This window comes from Eupeodes corollae, chromosome 1, assembly GCF_945859685.1.
Source record: "Eupeodes corollae chromosome 1, idEupCoro1.1, whole genome shotgun sequence".
In the NCBI taxonomy this organism is placed as follows: domain Eukaryota; kingdom Metazoa; phylum Arthropoda; class Insecta; order Diptera; family Syrphidae; genus Eupeodes; species Eupeodes corollae.
In genome coordinates this window covers 96,860,680-96,882,574 of record NC_079147.1, presented here as the reverse complement: position 1 = coordinate 96,882,574, position 21,895 = coordinate 96,860,680, and the positions used below count along the sequence as shown (strand labels likewise).

Below are 21,895 nucleotides of genomic sequence, written 5' to 3'. Positions count from 1 at the left end.
TGCTAAATTCTTGTCCAAAACAAGAAAAAAGTAAGTTATAAATTATTTCTATTTTTATTCTACCTATTTTCAATCACTAATTACATGTAATTTAAAAGCACCATTGCTTGCAAATTAATAACATAAATGTAATTGAAAACAAAAGTTATGATCGGAAAAGTAGTCATGATTATTTTTTCCTGTACTCATTAAACAAAAATGTTATAAAATATTATTTTCATCAATCACATTTAATTGTAATGGAAAACATGTCAATAACTAATTACTTGCAATTGAAATGGAAATATAAATGTATAATAAAAAAGAAATCATTATTCCCTAACTCTTAAACTTTCCTTATTTTTTCAATCAATATCAACAACTTTTAACATAAACTATCAACGAAAATTTGGAAAAAGGCAAAAAGCAGATTGGAATTAAAATTCATTTTAGTATTTAGTTATGGGTGGTATCTTATTTGGTAGATCGAACCCAATACGTATCTACAAATCTGTCTTTATCACATCCAATAACTGTGATCTCTGGCATTCCCCAAGGAACCCACCTTTACTTCTTCTTTTTGTTAATGATATTCCTCATATCATTAAATCTTCTCTTTGTCTCATGTTTACTGACGACATTAAATTGCAACAATTTATTTAGATAACTTAGTTAACAGGTGTTCTTCACACACACAGTTAGAACTTAATGTGTCCAAATATGATTTATAATCTTTGGTCGTAACTTTGCATTATTAAACTTTACTTAAAAAAAAAAAAGGATCTTGGAGTCATCTTTAATCCGAAACTAATTTGTTCTGCCTCCATCGACGTCATTGTATCGAAAGCTTACTCCTTACTTGGTTTTATATCTCGTAATTCCAACGAATTTTCTGACCCTTTTACACTCAAGGCGTTATATTACTACTATGTCAGACCAGTACTTGAGTATGGCTGTGTAATATGGAACTTGTATTATTGTCTGTATTCTAACCAACTTGAAACCATCCAAAAATGATTTACTAGAATAACAGTATGTACTCGTAGATCAAAATGTGATATTCAAATGCATTCATACGGAACAAGATGTTATCTTCTTGACATTCAAAAATTAAAAACTCAAAGACCATACTTTGAGATAGTTTTATTTCGTAATATTCGTGCTTATCAAATTGATTGATCCTTTCTTCATTTGTTGATAGAATAATTATATGTTAGTTCAAGAGAGCTGCGAGTACGTAAAATATTTTTCAACCATTTCATATAGTTAACTTCGGGCTTAATGAGCCAATAACACGATGCCTGAAACAGGCGAATATAAATAGTATGTAGTTACATTGATTTTCAAAATAATATTAGCCGTGATTTATTTAAGAGAAGCACTTCGTGTTGTCACTATTTCGTCTATTTTCACTTAGTTTACAAGATTAAACATATATTATTAATATTATATTGCTTGATTAATAAATAAATACAAAAAGTGTTGGAAATTTTTAGTACTGTTTTCATTGCAAATTTAAGACTTAAATTTCTTGAAGAAGATAATGTAGATCCGTGTTTGCCAAAGTGTGCTCCGCGGAGAACTTGATGCTCCTCGAAGAATATCCAAGTGCTACGCTGAAATATTTGAAAAACTATAAAATTTCTAAGACGGACTAGTTACTAGTTAATTTTTGAATTCTGATCTTGTAATTTTGAGAGCAGCAGTAGAATTTGAAATTTATATTTAAAAAAAAAATCATCAGAATTTCAAATAATTTTTACATCCACTTTAAACGGTAAAAAAACATTCATGGACAAATTCTATCTTTTATTCCATCTTACTCTTATAAATTTACATAGAACCACACGAAGACTAGTGAAAGTGACGATTGAAATAGAAAAAGTTTTGTTCAATTCATGCAAACTTTTAAACGTAGTACGGTGAAGTTAATTTGCAGTTTGTTTTAGTGATCTTTGAACAAACAAGTGAATGCTCCGCAAAGGCACCCAAAATTGCCGAAGAATCACCAACTGACGCGTATGTCCAAACAAAATCATAATTTACATTAAATAGTAATCCTGGTTAATAAATTCAGCATTTTAAGCATTTTACCGCACAAAATGATTTCAATGATTTTATTTTGCTTGTTCAATTACGGTTTTCAATATATCTACTTATAGTGCGAAGGAAAATGACGCAATAGAAACAGCGGGGTCAGAGATTTCTGAAGGTTTTGAGTTTGATAGTTTGCTTAGTACTAGTTCCACGGTGATCAATGCTACAGAAAAAAAATCAGTTAAAAGGAAATACCACGGTTCATATTTGAATTTTGGATTTGCTGAGACAAGTGACAACAAAACTCAATGCGTAATTTCTGGCAAAGTGCCAATGTTTCCAGCAAAAATGAAACGTCACTTTGCAGGGATTCCTCCAGCTTGCAAAACCAAACCGACTGATTTCTTCAAAATAAAGTATGCTGAACTTGCCAAATCTCAAAAGATTATTACTTATCATTTGGTAAGTTTCCGAATAGCGCAAATTGGTGAAGCCCATACCATTGCATGAAAATTTAATAAAGCCATATGTTAAAAACATTATTGAATGTTTGTTGGGTGAAAAGGACAAAATACATATTACTCGTAGGTGACACCGTTCCTTTGTGAAATAACACAATATCAAGGCGAATCGGAGACTTAGCGAAAAATGTGAAAGCTACTTTACTTCTACGAATAATACGAATAGTTACCAAATTTCGCGCTGTAAATGGATAAATCAACGGATGTTGCAGGGTTGGCTGTTTTAATAGTATTTGTGCACTACCAATATCTACAGTCCTTTCAAGAAGATCTGCTCTGCTGTTTTTAATTTGATAGACAATTTTTTTTGGCACAGACGGTGCCATGGCCATGATTGGAAAAACGTCCGGAGCCGTCGCAAGAATAAAGCAAATTGTTAAAGGATCCACCAGTAGCCAATGCGTTCTACACCGCCATGCCCTTGCAATAAAAAAAATACCGGTCTCCTTAAAGATGTGTTGGACGAAAGCGTCAAAATAATTAACTTTATTAAACCACTTCCAGAGATTACAAGGCTTTTTCAAGTATTATGTGATGACATGGATTGTCAACACACGTCTTTAATTCTTCAAGCAGAAGTAAGGTAGCTTTCTCGCGGAAAAACACTGACGTGGTTTTTCGAAATGATAGCAGAAGTTAAAATTTTCATCATTGACGATAACTTTGTTTTGGTTGAAATGTTGTGAAATGAGTGTTGGTTATTGAAATTGGCGTTGGTTATTGAAATCTGTCAGATAATTTTTAAAAAATAAAAGATTTGAGTGTATCACTTTAGGGAAAGGCAATAACTGTTTTTGATGCAGTAACAAAACAGAAGCATTCAAAAATAAAATTCAGTTTTGGACGGAATCTATCAAAAATCGAAACCTAGACAGTTTCCCAATGATCAAAGAACCGCGTTGGAAAAATTACCTTCCCTGACATCGCTGCAGTTTGAATGCTTGATTGATCTAACTATAAATTCATTCGAAAAAAACTAAAATAATTCTTCTGCCGTTGCAACAACATATATGTGCGAGTCAGGGTTCTCTGCATATGTTGAAACCAAAACAAAAAAATTTACGCAAAAAGTGCTCCACCACTAAAAAAGATTGGGAACCGCTGATTTAGAGTTTTAAATAAGATCTACTTGTTTATGCTCAAGTAAAGAGGTTCTGAAGCTTGTTTATGGCGCTTCTTACAAACAATGTGTTTCTTAACTATGACTTTTAAATACAAATTAATTTATTTAATATTTCGTTCAATAAATTTAGACACTTCAAATTTGTAATATTTATTAAACTAGTTGAGAACATACTCTTTACCAAATTTCAATTTTATAACATACGTATAGCACGAAGGTTAATCTGGTGTTGTATTGAAAGGACAATTATCGACAGAAATCTAAAAGTTATGATTTAAAATTACCACTTTAAAGTGTTGTAGAATAATAAAATTCAGTAGAGTGAGTGGTACGCCTAGAAGAGACTTTTTTCATATATTTGATATTTGCTTACATATTACACTTAGATCTTACTGTATTCATTTTAATTTTAATCGTATAAGTAGTTCAAGTTAAATTAACAAGTTTATTATCTTTATTTTATTACTTTGTGCAATAGCTTTTCTTTAAAATCCGCCATCATTCAACTCAAAAATTTCGTATTTGATTCAAAAACTGCGTTGCGTAAGCAGCCCTGTTCAAGACATTTGTCAACAATTAACTAAAGTAAGACATTGACCAATTGTACCATTATATTAAGTAATTACCGAAAGCTACTTACCTACAACTTTTTAAAAATTGTAAATTTTAAAAAAGGATTTGACTGTAATATGTTTATTGGATCTTATTCCCTATTTTTTATACTTAAGACAATAAATAATTTATTTCATGTTAAAATCCAAACAAATTTATTTAATTTAATTTAAAAGAAAACATACGAAACACAAAAGCAAACACTTACATAAAATATTATTTCTGCATGCAAAATTCATTCATGCCAGCATTAAAAGTGCAATTTTTATTTGTTTTTATTTTTAACAAAATTTTATTTTGTTAGTTATTTATTAAAAATTATTGTGAAGAAAGTGAGTAAAAAATAAAGAAAGGAAAAGTGTTATAAAACAGACAAAAAATCAAAATTTATTCAATATATAAAAAAATATAAGTCATATGCAATGAAAGTTGTTGAAAAAAGATATAGGTTAGTAAAAGTTGAAAATATAAAAGGTGTATTAATGTGTTATAGTGATAAGGATTATTTGTTTTGTACATAAAATGTTCTTTTGTTTAGATAGAAAAAATCAAACAAGTAAAAAATAGTCAAAGTTAAAAAATAAAATAGTAGAAACGTTTAACATATTTTAAGTAATACTCTTCCCTTTCTGTATAGACCCATTAGTTGTTAAGCTTCTTGTTTACTTTCCATCTTCTGACAATCACAGTCAACTTATGTGAATATTTTAAATATTCAAATCAATTGCAATTACTTAAAATAAATAGAGAACTAGGTCCTAGTGACTTACAACTCTCAACCATTTCCTTGCGCTAGTAATTTTTTAGGAATGGAGGGAACTTACAGTTTGTATGTCAAATCCAAACGGCTAATTAAATAAAGAATTTTGCATAACTATAATTTTTCTTGGAGGGTTTGTCAATTCTTCGTAAGAGGTAGTGTCCATGAAAACACTTTAGGTGGTCACGGTTTGAACAAAAGGCACTATTTGAACCCAAGATTTCATGACAACCCTACGCACTAACTACAATTGCAACACTAGCTCGAGAAAAAAGGAAATCGTCCACTCAATGTAATCGGCACATTATTTGTCAGATTTTATCAATCCCCAATATGACGTTTAATATTTATGAGAGTACCAAAGTATGAGCAAGAAAAGACAACAGCCATTCCAGCATATAAAATTTAACACGCTTTCAAGGTTTCGAATATAAAGACAAACGGAACAGGTAACAAAATGAAAAAACGTACATATTTCATTGGAGCACTTTCAAAATGGGTAACAATAAATGAAAAACAATAAAGCTACACATAAACAAATAAGGGCAAGATTTTTTCATTTTTTGTAGATGATATTTTTCAAACCCATAGGTTTTTTTTTGAAAAACCTAAATGTGAAATAAATGCGGTATGTATTAAGTTTATACCTGAAAACTTTTTTCCTTTAAGTGCATACATACGATTTTTATGGAGGTTTTTCTGAAGAAGGTCATAAAAAGTACTTGTTTTTTTGTGTTACATGAAGAGGTCCTACTTTACTTATTAGCGTGTTTTAAATCAGGTAAAGGGATACTCTGTTTGTTTGGAAGCTTAGTACGAGTATTAATTTGACAGAATCAAAAAGTATGGGTAGAGGTAAGGGTCAAACCAAGTAGGAAATAAGCCAAATTCGAGCTTCCCGGGTTCTCGGCAAAACCATCCTTTTTATAGCCAGCAAAATTAGAAGTAATTCAAAAGTTGTATACAACTACCTCAAGAACCCAGAGAGCTATGGAAAAAACCACAATTGTTTAAGAAAAACTGGGTGATAGTGAAAGGTGCTTCAAATACAAGGCTTTTTATTTCCATTAGTAAAATCTAGGCAGAAGCTGTGCTTAATGCTAGTAGATCGAGTGATACAGACCATACACGACACCAAAAAATGAAGAAAATCCTTCATTGGATGCTGCACGCAAGTGCCAACGTCTTAGTTTTGTAATATTCAGGAATTCAAAACCAATGTACACCGACACCTCTTTTCAACCCCCTCTCCCTTTCCTAGTGCTCACACTGTGTCTACATAATAAGTTTGGTATTATCTCCTTGAGTATGCACTTATTACAAACAAAAAATAATTTAGACGGACCTGATGGATATATCTGCTATTTCCGTGATTCAAGAAAAAAAGAAATCTACGCACAGCAAAGGAGGCGTTGTAATGGTATGTAGAGCAATCACCTATTAAGGAACCTGGAGCTTGATTTTCAAAGCTCTGAAATGATCGCAATCACTTGCAAATCGATTCTGGAACGAGCTTTTCCGCAATTTTCTAAATTATTTGGTGAACAACGGTGGACTTCCCTACAAGATAATATACCAATAAATACCGCACGGAAAAGCCTATATTCAGGGGCAAAATGTGAACCTCTACCATGACCGCCATATTCTCATGATCTGAATTCTGAATTCTGTGGGGATAGTTTTCAAGTAAAGTCTACAAAAAGGACGCCAATACCAAAAAATCGAAGCCTAAATTTCGCTCAATTATCTGACAAAATTCTATAAATTCATACACCACAAGTAACTTAAAGTAATTCATAAATCAGGAGACACCACACATTACTAAAACAATTTTTAATCCATTCAATAAAATCAGTATTTACCTAAACCATAAGATTTGTAATTAAAAACGAAAATAGCTTCAACACTTTTATGAATAGTTGATTTTGTAAAAAAAAAAACAAGGCACTCATAATCAAAATACGGCCATTAGCTTTCAAGCTGTACACTATTTATTCATATCCATTGGTAAGGAAAAATGATTCTCATTCGGATCAAAACATTGACTGTTGATCCGAAATTATCAACAAATAAATGATTCCCGGAAACTCGTGGTACAATAAATTAATTTATTTTTGCTCAAACCTTCCAAAACGTATACATATTCCCCTATTGAACTTCATGAGCAAAATAAATGGATTTACTTTTGATTTCAAAATATCAGGCCTATTCTGCTATTCATCGGGTGGAATTTTACTTGAATTTTCACAAATCATTATTCTGCTATTCATACGAAATGAATCTGTGTGTGTCGGTAATGTCGGTAATACTGCGCGGTATTCTTCTATTCACGAAAAGCGTTTATTTTATACAATTCAAAGCCGCATATAAAATGCAGCGGATTTTTCATTTGATGTTTGGTTTGTTAATTTTTGTAAGTAAAATGCATGTTAAAACTAATTTGTTACTAAATTTAGAATATTTGTTTTATAAATAAAAGAATATTAACATTTTTAGGGGAAGGAAGACACTTTTTAACATTTCTCCGAAGCTCTCTGTTTGAGGATTCTCTTATTCCTCTGTTTACAATTGGAATAAAAAGTCAAATACTGCCCATTTCCAAAAATTACACAAATTATTTTGTTTAGGTGGATTGATTGAACTTAATTTTTGTACGAATCAAAACAATTTATCTAACATTCTCAAGTTTTTTACATGAACAGCTGTTTATTTGAATGTCAAATTGGTTTGGGATAATGTAGTTCACCCGATGGATAGCAGAATGAAAAGGCAGTGTGAAAGGGAATCGAATGGGTGAATCGAATATACGATCCACGTGAATAGCAGAATAGGGCTGATATTTTCAAACCTAAACGTTCAACGTCAATTTTTTGAACAAAATGTTTGAAATATGGTCAAGCTACGTATGTATCTTGCTTTCCTATAAGCCAGGCTATATTTATGACATATCAATTAATGAACCAATATTCTATCTGATAGTTAAGGAATGTCATTAAGTTTGTACGGACAAAGTCTTGGGATATAAAAGCAGCTATATTATGTGACAAGATTCTTGTATACAATATTCATATCAAGAATCAAATTGGTTCAAAATGTTTACCTGGAACAGGCTTAAATAGTTAGGCCTGAAAGAGAGGCTTCATTTAAGTTATAAAGTGTCTCATTCATCGATGAAGCAATTCTTTTTCCACGAATGCCGTAACTTCTCTGGAATATAAAGAACTAGAAGTTTTTATTCAGCTTTAGGTGTGGAATGGTGTATTCAGTGCGCTTTGAAATTGATTTTGAGTGAGTAAATTGTATGACATTTCCTACTTAGTCCATGGGATAAGAACTAACCCTTTGTTATTTGACGTTTATTAATTTGACTGTCAATGTCTTAAACAATTTAAATGCTTATTTTACATTTCTCTTTGGACGGTGACGGTGAAGTTGTAGTAAAATAGACTCCATTAAAAAATTAATTAACCCATTTTGATAGCACAGGATCCTAGGTTGATCTTACGTTTTTGATTTCAAGATCGATATAGTTTTTAGGTTGAGTTACCTATGTGGCTTTTATGCTTTTCCTTTGTTTGAAAAATTTTAGAAGTCGGCTAGTTGCAGTACTCTTATACCACCGTCAAACAAGAGTTCAAACAAATGTTCCATAGGCGAAGAAAAAATTAATTTTATTGGATTTTTAAAACAATGATTTATGTATATGTTGGGAATCGAGAAGTTTTTCGTTTTCATGGAAACTTATATTTTACGCTTGACGATTCCATTTTTCTAAACCTTACAACCCTACTTCAGAGTAATCAAGTTAAATTGGATCAATCGAGGTGGATTCTTGGCCATACAATTCAAAATCTGTCAAAGTATTCCAAATCCAACTCTGAAAGTAACTACTAATACGTGATCGATATATGCTTGAGTATTTTTGAACCTTACGTAGACCCAAATAACCATATATTAAAAAAACAAAACATATCCATATTGTTTTACATTACAAAACAATAAAAAAACGGCACTCAGATGTTAATTTACAAAAATATTCAAATAAACAAAACAAAATAAAAGTTAATTTTCAAAATAACAAACAATAGACAGTAAAAATAAAAAAATAAATTCAAAAAATTAAACAATCCATCAAAGAATAAAATCGCATGTCAAAAAAAAAACAGATTTTTTAGGTAAATATTTAATCCGTCATCACCTCTCCGTTCTCTGTGACGTGGCCTTCGCAATCCGAACGATATTCGCCGCATCCTCTTCATCAACCGACTAAACAAATGATTATTATCAATCCGGCCATTTTGACACCCGTTATGCAATCTATGATTATCACTAATCGCATAGAAATTATCATCGTACGGTTGAAAATTTCCATCTTCATCCTGAATCGTTATTTCGATATTCTGTGAAACGGTATCTAGATTTAAGTCACTCTTGCAGTTATTGTTGCTGCCGTTGTTGGCGTGTTTCCGTTTTGTGAAAAATCTAGCGTACCGTTTACTTGCCGGCACTTTGGTATGACCGGGCTCTTGGAACGACTTACTTCGGCCCACCGACGATGACTCACTCGAATTCGGTGAGTAGCTTGAAGTTGTCGTTCCGCCATGACGGCCACTTGAATTGGTCGTCGATAGATAGTTTCCCACCACTCCACTGTCGTGCAACTTCACATTACGTCCGCCCGCGCCGTCATGCCAGTTATTGTCATTGCTGTTTCGATTATCAATCGATGCATTACTACTATTATAGCTTATGTTACTACTGACTAAGTTCGTACTAGAGTCTATGTCGTCCGCCGTCAGATCACCTCCGGTATCTGAAGTTTCATAGAAACTCTCATTAAACACCGGATCGAGTTCGTCGGCTGAACCGGATGTCACTGCCACTCCCGCAGCATTTGCCACCAATGCCGCTGCAGTCGAATTCCCATTGAGATACTCCTCATCAATATCATCGATATCGTCTTCAGTCGTATTCGAGTTGCGATGTAGTTTTTGCCAACTTTTTCGATTTATCACATTGATTTTTCGAAAAATATTCGTATAGCTTCGAGAAGTACCGCTTGAGAGACTTATTGGATCAGTCGCTGACGGATTCCCACCGCCATTGTTCTCATCATTTTTGGTGGATTTCTTATGGCGTGACTTCTTGTGATCTGAGGATTTTTTCTTAGCATCGGACGAATGTAAAAGAAGATGAAACTGCGAATTGTTTTTGGGACGTTTTCGACGCTGCAATTCTTGTCTTATTGATAAATCACTATCGGTGGTGGCCTCACATAAACCTATTGTTCTTAATTCCGCTAAATAAAAGAATTTGTATGTTTTGTTTGTTTGAAAATAAATATTTAAGGAAAATTATATAAATGTTGAAAGTATAATGAAATAAAAAAGAATACAAAGAAGAAAACAAAAACAAAAGAATAGTTTCATACAAATTAAAAAAAAATATAATGTTTCATAAATTTACGTACATAGTTAATTTAAATTTTTATTTCAGAGTGTAATGTATGGTAAAGAATTGTTTTATGTTTTAATTTAAGGACAATAAAAAATAGCTCTTTCGAAGTGAGAATAATTAAATTAGAATTTTGTTTAGTTTGAGAGTTAAATTGATTTGTTTTTCTTATTAAACAATAAATGATAATGAAAATGAAGAAAAAGAAAAAGGCTAGAACCACTGCAAAATAATTTATATATATTTATTTGTATTTAAATAAATATGCATTTAGAAAAGTTGTTGAGATTTCTTAGCAACGAGTAAAGGTGTATGATGAACTATTAAAAATTAAAACCCACCCTAACCAAAATAACTGAACCGTCAACGTCAATTTGTTCACAAAATATTTGAAATAACGCCAAGCTACGTAGCTTGCTTTTCTGCAAGCCAATCAATGGGCAGGTTTAGACCACCTAAGGGACTACATTTGAAGTCAACTGCATTTTTTGAACTTAAATTTTGAAAAAGGTAGCTAGTTAGTTTTTCAAGTGAAATGAATTTAAAACTTGGAACTTTACTTCACTAACCTCTATCTTCAGTTGATCGAGCAAAAACTACCAAAAACATAATTGGCTACAAAACACTAATCAGGCAAACTACAATTATTCCCTCTTGGCTTGAATCTTGAAGAAATATTATTTATTCTTTTTTCAATTTGACAAGTTACCCTTTTACACAAAACAATAAATAGAATTGTGTAAAAAATAAATAAATCATAAAGTAATAAAGTTAAGCCTTTAGTTGAATGTACAAAACATGATCAATTGTCATTTTGACATAAGTTGACTTGACTTGAGGGTAAGGTTTTGGCAGCTGGCCAATCAGATACTAGAAATTTGCCTAACTTTCAAATTCCTTATGTCACCTGAACTAATATTCTATCTGACAGTTAAGGGCAGTCATTGAGTTTGTTGAGACAAAAACCGGGAATGTAAGACCTGCGTTATTATATGATTCTATTCTTGTGTACAATACTGATATTAGGTATCGAAGTTGTTGAAAATTTGCACCTGGAACATGCTAAAATAGTTAGGGCTGAAGAAGAGGCTAAATATAAGTCATTAAGTTTCTGATTTATCAATGAAGTGATTCTTCTTCGGCCATAACTTCTTTGGCATATCCAGACCTAGAAGTTTTTATCGAACTATTATATTGTGGGATGATGTATTCAGTGCTCTTTGAAGTTGAAATGATTGACATTTTCTACTTAGTCAATGGGATAAGATCTTACCCTTTGTTTTTTGACGTTTATAAGTTTGGATGTCAATATCTAAACAAATCTTCAATTTAATTTTACGTTTCTCTTTGGATGTGACAAATGACAAACCACTTGTACAAAGTTTAAGTCACGTTGAAGTAGCTTTGAAATAGACTCCATTAAACATTTTACTGAACCAATTTGGAGCTCTCAACCCCCTAGGTTGATCCTATACGTTTTTGAGATAGAACACGACAAGAATTTTTGATAAGGTCAACTAAAACAAAAATCTAGTATTTTCATTTTCTTAACCTTTCATGTGCGAATACCATTTTAATGATTATACACAGTGCGTGCAATAAGAAAAGGAGGATAGAATTGGAAAGGAGATACTGATACACATTGAATTTGAATGTCAATAGTTATGATTGGGAAATATTGAGTCTGGTTAAGCATTCCACATTCCCTGTGCTTAACAATACGTCCGAAATCGGACTCAAGGGTATACTGATAGGCATTTCTAGCAGTACGGGTATTACGGTTAAATTGTTTAAGGGGAGAAAAAATAACTCGCTATTTAATTAGAGCACTGTTTATAAAAATAATGACAAAACATTGATACGCATGCGACTTTGCAATGGTATTCAAGAGCAGCAAATGTTTCGGTAAGCGAAAAATCTCCTCTAATTTTAAGATCTCTCTTTTCAATTCTATCCAGAAGAATGAAATACGTTATTGGAAATCAAAAACTTGTTTAACATACGCTGCCGTTGAAGTTAAACATGTGAAGGGCAAGGATTTGTATCGGTTCGAAGTTGCAGAGATTAATTATAAAAATAAGGAAGAGCGTCGGAAACAAAACAGGCACAACAGTGTTTATTTTGTAGATATCAGATTTGAACCCGTCCTTGAATTAAACGATCCGAAACCAACAAAGAAGAGATTCATCAGAGCCAAAAGCACGCATTTTCGATCAAGTGCAATAATCTTACTTTCTCCAAAACGATGTAAAGATTTGTTCTGCTGTTCAAAAAGATAAACCAGTGGACCTTTTGCTACGAAAGTCATACTGTCAGTCATTAAGAATATTTCGTTCTTCAAGATATTTCTTAAGCAATTGATCAGCGTTTCCATGACCTGGGGAAGAAGGGACGTAAGCGCAATTAGACGAGTGTTAGAGGGTGAGGTTGATTCGCCTTTTTTAAGGACAGAATAGGACAGATAGAAAAGCTTACTCAGTGCTTTTACCAGCGTTGGAGGCCACGATAGTCGGCAACTGTACGAGTACGAAAGAAGATTCATTCTAAAGGGTGTCCCAAAATTAACGCATGATTTGAATTTGCCGCCATTTGTACAGTGAAGTGTTGGCAACCCTGAAAAAAAATCAATTTCACAGCTAACAGTATAGGGTTATTAAAAATGGAGCGTTACACGATAGAACATACAAAATATGGTCGGAATAGTGTTTTAACTTCGTCAACTGTGAAGAGATTAATTGAAAAATTCATGGAGACTGGATCCGTTGGAGACGCCAAACACACTCGTCGTCCAAAAACAAGCCGTTCAAATGTGAATGTCGAAGCAGTGCGTGAGAGTGTTGCTGACAATCCAGGAACCTCAATTCGACGTCGTGGACAAGAATTGCAAATTTCAAGAACCTCTCTACAGCGTATACTCACAAAAGATCTGTGTCTTCATGCTTACAAAATTTAACAGACAGAGAAGAGAGTTCGTTGAATGGATTATTGAACATCAACAAATGGACCCTGATTTTTCGAGTAAAATCATCCTAAGCGATGAAGCACATTTTTTTCTTGATGGCTTTGTCAATCGCTAAAATTGCCGCATTTGGGGTTCGGAGAACCCACATGTGACTGTCGAAAAACAAATGTATCCACAACGCGTGACTGTATGGTGTGGATTTTGGGCTGGAGGCATAATTGGGCCATATTTTTTTTGAAAATGATGCTGGTCAAGCAGTGACTGTTACTGGTGCTCGATATCGCGACATGATTACACAGTTCTTTCTGCCAAAATTGGATGATATTGATGTGTCCAATATGTGGTTTCAACAAGACGGTGCCACATGTCATACAGCCCGTGAAAAAATTCAATTACTGCATGAGACATTTCCAGGTCGTGTACTCTCTCGTTTCTGTGATCAAAATTGGCCTCCTAGATCGTGTGATTTAACACCATTAGACTTCTTTTTATGGGGTTATTTGAAATCACAAGTCTATGTCAACAATCACCCGTGCATTAAAGGAGGAGATTCAACGCTGCTTCAACAAAATTCAGCCACATTTATGCAGAATGGTCATGGAAAATTTCAACAAAAGAGTGCGCATGTGCATGCAAAGCCCTGAAGGCCATTTGTCCGATGTGTTATTCCATACATAACCCTATCCTATGTACTTTACGAGTCAATAAAAATATAACTATCAAAAGACTAAAAACGGCGTTTTCTATTTAATTCAAATCTTGAGATTATTTTGGGACACCCTTTATATTGTATTAAGTACATTGGCAGCAGCGAACTAACAGCAAACTGTACTAGAAGCAAATTCCCTTAAGCAATAGATCTTACAAAAAGAGTTTAATTGAAAACGAGGGTCGAAACCGACGATGACGTAGTGTTCTTTTTTACAAATTTCCAGAAATGTTTACTTTGGGACATTGTAGTATTTTTTGCGGTAATTTGAGGTAATGCAAAAATTTAATGCGTCGAATATGTCCGTTATAGGTCTTTCCTGCAATATCAGGAATCCGAGTTGGTTCGTCAACTGAGTCAGGTGGTGGTCAAGTGGCAGCCACGAAGAATTATATAATGACTACAATGAAATAAAGAGTTTAATACAAAAAGTAGTTTCCAATTTTTAGTTTTTTACCCTTCAAAATCAGGGTTTTCTGAACTTAAGATTTTAAGCCTTTTGTAAGGGTAAGTACATTCTCCTCATCTGCTGTTGAGTTAAAAAATTTATTAGCTTGCCAGACAGATTTTCTTTCCTAATTTTTTAAATGAGAAAATGTATGTCCTATTTTATTTAATATAGATTTCTTCTTATACAAAATATTCGTCTTATTAGAAAAATATTGCTGTCAAAAATAATGTAACAAGCCTTGACATATTTACCTACCTTAGATAACAATAAAAATGCTATAAAGTCAATCGATGTACATATGTATATATAAAGACCCCTAAGTAAGAAATAACCTCAATAAAAAAGTTTTGAAATCAGAGGAATTGTAAGCATAAAAATTAATTTTTAAATGATGATCTTACAAAAATTGATTACCAGTGGTTAAATAAGCTTATTCAAATATATATAAAAGTGTAAAATATTTTGCAGTGATTTTAACCAATAAAAATTGTAATTATGAAAAATAATCAACAAAAATGAAATGATATTAAAATGAAATGAACAACTATAAAGATGTGCATTGCATAGCCCTGAAATTTAAACAAAATAAACATTAATTTATGATGATTTTTAATTTTAATTAATTTAGCATTCTATTTCTTTAATAGCTTTTTGTTTTGATATAAATATAAATCTTCTACACACATCGAAACGAAATAATAACTTTAATTAAATAAAAGAAAAATATATAATTTCCACAACATTGAAAACAAACACCATATTGCAGAAATATTTGATAATTGTAATTGACTAGTAATATTTTTGTTTTTATTGTTTCTTTTTTTTTAATTAATGCGAACAAACAACATCGAAATTTTGCAATATTCTGAACAAAAACAAAATTAAACAATTAACTTAATTTATGTTTTTTTTTAAAGTAATTTAAGTTAAAAACATCAAATGTGCAAATTTGTATAAATAAATTAAATGTTTTTGTCTATGACAACATTATAATATTAAATGTGCATTTTTGTATTAATAATTTATTATTATTTATTTTTGAATATACTCACGACAAGAATAATCTCGAACTAATGTATTCTTTGATTTAACTTGCACACCAATTATAGCTTCGATTGGAACTTCTGTTCTTGGAATTGAAACAGAATGTGGTGGCAAATAAATTGGTTGCAATATTCCAAAGTTACATTCAGTTGACAGGTACATGCGACATCCTCCGTGTGTTGTCATTCCGCACCATTCGCAACGGTAGCCTTAAATATTGCGAATAAAAACATATTATTTTATTTGGAATTCTTTTTTTTTCAATTTAATTGTATTTATTTTCGTTTCATTAAGATAACAGTTCATTTCACATTCGCTTAGTACGGCTAAAGAACTAATCTCTCTACTTGACAGTACGATCGAAGTTGGACTAGAGGGTATACTGATGAGAATTTCTAGAAACGCGAGTATTACGGTTAAACTGTTTCATGGGGAGGACTGCAACTGGCTTTTTCTCTAGAGCATAAATTGTTAAAATAACGGAAAGAAAAGTTGAGACAGGAAACTTTAAGAGGATGTTCTAGCGACGTAAACAATTGTATGATGGTAATATCACCAATTAATCTTAATTCCCTACGTTCCATACTGTCCAAGAGGCTTAAGTCAGTGAGAGGAGCACCAACCCAACCATGGGAGCTATGTATACTCGAGCCTTGGACGTATTTAAGTCTTGTAGATAACAGCAAGATCAGTAGTACCCGTGGCATGATGGTAAGTGCGTTGGACTGTCATGCCAGAGGTCTTGGGTTCGATCCCTGCCTATGCCATCTAAAGTCTTTACACGGGTACTGCCTCTTGCGAGAAATTGACAAATTCTCCAAGAGTAACTCTTGTCATGAAAAAGTGCTTTCTCAAAATAGCAGTTCGGATTCGGCATATAAACTGTAGGTCCCCTCCATTCCTGACAACATTACTCGCACACAGGGATGGTTGAGAGTTGTAAGTCACTAGGCCCTAGTTCTTCATGGACTGTTGGGCCACCCAATTTATTTAAAAAAGATAACAGCAAGAGGTGGCTGGCAAAACAAATACCCAGAATATCAAGATGTTTAGTCTCCTCGATGCATGTACAATCCATCCAACGCGGTTTTGATTCCCTATTGAATAGTGCTGTTTAGGTCAGAATTTAATGAACTTATCATATTTTGTCGTTGCAGTTCAACATCCGAGGAAGAGTTAATATCAAAAGCTAAGAGTACTATCTTCAGCGAAACAATGTATTAGATTAAAAGTTGAAGACAGGAGATCATTAATAAAAATGAGAAAGAGTGTTGGGGATAGAACAGAACCCTGGGGCACACCAGGATTTATTTTGTCGTTTTCAGACTTGAACCCCATCCAATACTACTTGTATTGAACGATCCGAAAGGTTATTACTAATCCAATGAAGGAGGGATTCATGAAAACCAAAAGCAGCAAACTCTATCAAATCTTTTGAAATATTGAGTGCAATAATCTTACTTCCTTTAAAACAATGCACAAATTTGCTCCACTGTTCGGTGCCTTGAATTATAAGATAACCATCGGACCTATTGCTACGAAACCATGCTGTCGATCATTAAGAAGTTTTCTATCTTTGATATATTTCTTGAGCCTTTACCTATGAAAGAAGGGACCTAAGTGTAATCCGTCGGTAATTAGAGGGTGATGAAAATTCACCTTTTTTGGCGATGGTCTGGACAAATGCTGTTTTCCATCCGCTTGGAACGAAACCTGAGAAGTAGGATAGATGGAAAAGCTTACGCAGTTGATTTTCCAGCTTCGAAGAACACCTCTTCAGAAGAATAGTGGGGACCATCGGATTTATGCATGTTGAGATCTTTTAGGACTCTCTCTTCAGTACTAGTGCGAAAAAAGATTGCAAATACATTTTTCAGCTTAAAACCATAATAATATAACACTTCTCCTGATTAGGATGTGCATCTTAGACGATCAAAATTATTCATCATCGGATTCATCGGATGAAAAATTCAAAGTCATGTCTTCACTATTCATGTCTTTACTTTCAGTGTCTTCATTTAAATTGTCGTTTAAACAGAAATTTTCAATGATTTCTTTGCCCGCAATTCCGTTAAACCATTTTAGTTTTACTATGTTATCATTAAGCCTTATTTCCTGGTAGCCCCTTGGGGAAAGGCTTATCAAAGCTAAGTTTCACGAAGCTCGCATCTGATGAAGAGAAAGAATGCTTTTACATTCAACTAGGATCCACCTACGACAACACACTCCCCGTGGAGATATAATTTTGGTTATGGGAGACCTCAATGCTAAGGTTGGCACTAACAACAACAAGGGAAGTGATGGGTGCTCACGGTCAAGCGTCTTCCAACCAAATTGACCACTTCGAGATTAGTCGAGCTTTAGAAGCAGTCTCTTGGATGTACGAAACAGAAGAGGCGCCGATATGGCACTTGCCCGTGATCACCACTTAATGATAGCTACACTAAAACTGGGTACAGCTATAGTTCGAAGATCCAACAGAATAACACGAGCTCTCAAATTCAACATCGCCAGACTAAAGGATCCCACGACCCGTCAACAATTTAGGGACCACCTGTCACCCGAAATGAGAACAATCAGCAGGACAGTACATGACGACATCGAACACCATTCGCTGTGCTGTGAAAAATGTTTTCATTTCAGGTGCTGACAGAATAGTTAACAACACTTGGCTTTCAAAAGAATCTTGGGCAAGGATCAATGAACGCAAACAGTTAAGGGCTTGAATAACTGCTGTACAAGAGGAAGAAAGAAACTAGTTGGAGTCCTCATATTGCATGAAAAAGATAGAGGTTCACCGCAGTGTGCACCGCGACAAACGTAACTACATCAACGCATTGGCGCAAGAATTAGAAGATGCTGGAAACAGGTGCGACAGTAGGACCGTTTACAGAATAATCAAAGAGCTTACCGGTACACAGAGCTCAAAGCAAGACATGGTGAAAGAAGTAGACGGTATTTTGCTTAGTTCGGTGGATGAACAAGTCAGAAGGTGAAGAGAACACTTTTCCTCGGTAACAATTCGCAGCGTATACCTTCTGAAGCGCTTGAAGAAACTAAGCCCAGAATCCGCGCTGCACTTCCCAGTAAAGATAAGATAGTTGCCGCAATTAAGGCACTTAAGAACAACAAAATGGTAGGACTTGATGGAATTCCCGCAGAGCTTTTACAAGCAGCGTTAACGTCGTCAAGCGGACTGCTTCATCGGCACATAAAAGAAGCCTGGCCCACCTAAAGCTTCTCCCATAAGTGGAAGAAGGGAATTATCGTCAAGCTCCCAAAAAAAGGAGATCTTACAAAGTGCGAAAACTTGAGAGGAATTTGCGTTCTGCCAGGCGTTGCCAAAATAATAGCAAAAGTTATACTGGAACGCCTTGAGGTCACACTCAATGCCGAACAAGCAGGATTCCACGCTGTATCCTCCTGTATTGATCATATTAACACCCTGCGGATCATTATTGATCAGGTCGTTGAATATCGATCACCACTTCACCTGCTGTTCATCGACTTCGAGAAGGCCTTTGATAGCGTTAACAGGGAGCATCGTAACCCGACCATCCTCTCAAATAAATATTTTCTCGCAAACGGAAGAAAAAGTGGAAACCTTTCAATACCTTGGCAGCATCGTTTCCATCGAAGGCGGAACCGAACAAGACGTCATCTGCCGCATCGGCAAAGCAAAAGCGGCGTCAAAAATTTGGAGGAATAACTCTATCAGCTAAGGACAAAGCTACGACTGTTTCGCACAAATGTGGAATCTGTGCTTCTTTATGGGTGCAGCACTTGGAAGGTTACTTTAGCCATAACAAGAAAGCTACAAACCTTCGTGAAAAGATGTCTTTGTAACATCCTAAGGATTTTCGGGGCAAACTGTATTTCAAATGAGGTACTTCATAGAAGGACAAGTCAGGAACCTATAGAATCTATAGTACGAAGATGTAAGTGGCAATAGCTTGGACATACGCTTCGAAAAGGTAACGACTGCATCGCATGCCAAGCAATGCAGTTGAATCCGCTCACACAAGAAGGAAGAAGAGCTGGACGACCGACAAGCACATGGTGATGGACAGTCGAGTCGGAATCAGAGTCACTATGCAATGCATTTAAAAAACTATTAAAATGAGTCTGCCAAGCAGAAGGCTGAAACCAAAACGTCCTGGACACACATTTTTCTTATCGGAGAAAGATTTCGGATATTTTGCTTATGTCTTAAAGAAAAAAGTTAACATGGTTTTAAGGTAAAAAATGTATTTGAAAAAGCTCAAAATGAGTGTGGCAAGCAGACAGCTGAAAGTAAAACATCTTTGGCACACTTTTTTTTAATCAGTGGATTTTTTCGGAATTTTTTGCTATATCACTGATGGGGTTATCATTTCGACCTGTGCCGAGCATTTAATTATTTTACTTAGTTTTGACAGATAGGCGGTAGCAACATTAAAGTAAGGTTTTTTAAGCTCGAAAATGTGTATACGAATGTTGGTAGAAAATAATAAAATTGTACCAAAAAATATCCTTTTATTTTGTTGACCAATTAATTATTCTCAACATTTAAAAGTTAAACAAATTAGAATTACAAAACTTGAATGTAAAAGAAATCATATTTATGTGGTTTTAGAAGTCGTTAGATCAAACTTTTCCTTCTATATTTATAAAGAAAGGTGCTATGCAATAAAGCCAAGTAAAATATGACCAACTTTCAAAAGTTAGCCTTATTGCACCTTGAAAAAGAAAAATAAGGCCCTTTTTCAGCAGTGAAATTAGGCCAAACTATTTTGGGAAATACGATCACGTTACTTTTATGGTGAGGTATGTAAGTAACCCCCCCTGCTTGGAAACACTACAGGATTTGGGATGGGTGCGAGGTTGGGCAAAAATTTCTATGCATTAATGACAAACCACACAGTTTAGAGAGAAATAAAACCAATGTGGCTTTATTTCACTATTTTAAAGTGAAATAAGACCAACTGTTGACAATTGGCTTTATTACACTTTACAAAAGCGAAATGAGGCCAATTCTTGAAATATGACTTATTTCACGGCACTAATAAAAGAGGACCTTTAAAAAACTGCTTAAGTAATAAGTATACATACTTAGATCTTGGCTGAACAACATCACATTTTTGTGTTTAATATTTGAAACTATCTCGCTTTGAACACAGGACTCAAAATATAAGATTTCTGAGCCTTTATAGAGTTAATAGTAGCTTTTTATTATGTTTACTAAAAGTTATTAAAAAATTTACCTGTAAGGCATTCCGATGACCAGCAAGTTTTCTTGCAATAGGCGCATTTTGATGTTGGTGGAAGATTCCCTTCTCGCCAGTGATGCTAATTTTGATATTTAATTTTTAATTATTAGTATTTAATTTAATAACAATACAAGACGTGATATTTTAAAGTAGAAAAGTACATACCTGATGTTTAACATTTAATAATTCCTTGCCAGGAACATAGGTTGCATTTTCTGTGCAATCGGGAACAGCAAAATCTTGGCACTCAATGTGGGCGAAATATTCGCAAACTATTTAAAAAAAAATATTACATTAAAAAATTAAATTAACTTTTTTTGTTTTTAAAGTTATTAAAATATTATATTTACCTAAACAATGAACTGCGGGTGTTTCATCCAAACGCTTTCGGCAAACAGTGCAAAATTTTCTTTTGTGATGTGTTGGCTCGGACCAACAATGGGCGACGGGATTCTAGATACAAAATTGTAAAAAATGAATAATTTTAACTATATGTTGTTTTGTTTATTAAATTTTAGGACATTTACCTTTATAATACATGGAGCTATACCAGAACATGGAGTTACAACACTCGTTACACATCTCTCGTGGATAATGAAGTTACAAACTGAAAATATAAATAAATTAAATTATTTTAAAATTAGTTTTATGATGATTTATATATTAAGGTAAAATTATATGGCTCAAACTTAAGTGAAATAAATTGAAAAAATCAAAGTAAGAAATTTCGTAAGAAGGAATATCTGTTGATTGTAAGCAGTTACAAAAATTGATGAACTATGATGAAGGAAGTTAATTTGGTGTTTTATTTTTGATCAAAAGAAAATCGCTACCGGAAATGATTATCCGTTTAGCTCAATTTAAAGTCCAACGTTCACCTTGCTGCAAGCTCTGCCTTTCGCCTCAGAACTTCATCGCATTGAATTAACAACAACATTGACCACTTCGTAATTCTTAAGTGTCTAAAATCAACTCCACACCTCAACAGAAACTT

General features: G+C 33.6%; 1 protein-coding gene across 4 annotated transcripts in view; it reads right to left on the bottom strand.

The window, feature by feature from the left end:
• The window catches only part of LOC129942687 (diacylglycerol kinase theta), an 89,863-nt gene that overhangs the window by 32,332 nt on the left and 35,636 nt on the right, over positions 1 to 21,895 (bottom strand). For 3 of the 4 annotated variants that reach the window (XM_056051728.1, XM_056051730.1, XM_056051729.1), the window contains exons 3-8: positions 21,429 to 21,508; positions 21,252 to 21,354; positions 21,067 to 21,173; positions 20,896 to 20,980; positions 15,661 to 15,861; positions 9,231 to 10,331 (exon numbers count right to left, since the gene is read on the bottom strand). In XM_056051728.1, the coding sequence (XP_055907703.1) occupies positions 9,231 to 10,331; positions 15,661 to 15,861; positions 20,896 to 20,980; positions 21,067 to 21,173; positions 21,252 to 21,354; positions 21,429 to 21,508 (1,677 nt within the window). The remainder of the gene's footprint in view (positions 1 to 9,230; positions 10,332 to 15,660; positions 15,862 to 20,895; positions 20,981 to 21,066; positions 21,174 to 21,251; positions 21,355 to 21,428; positions 21,509 to 21,895) is intronic. The other variant, XM_056051731.1, reaches the window with a different exon arrangement.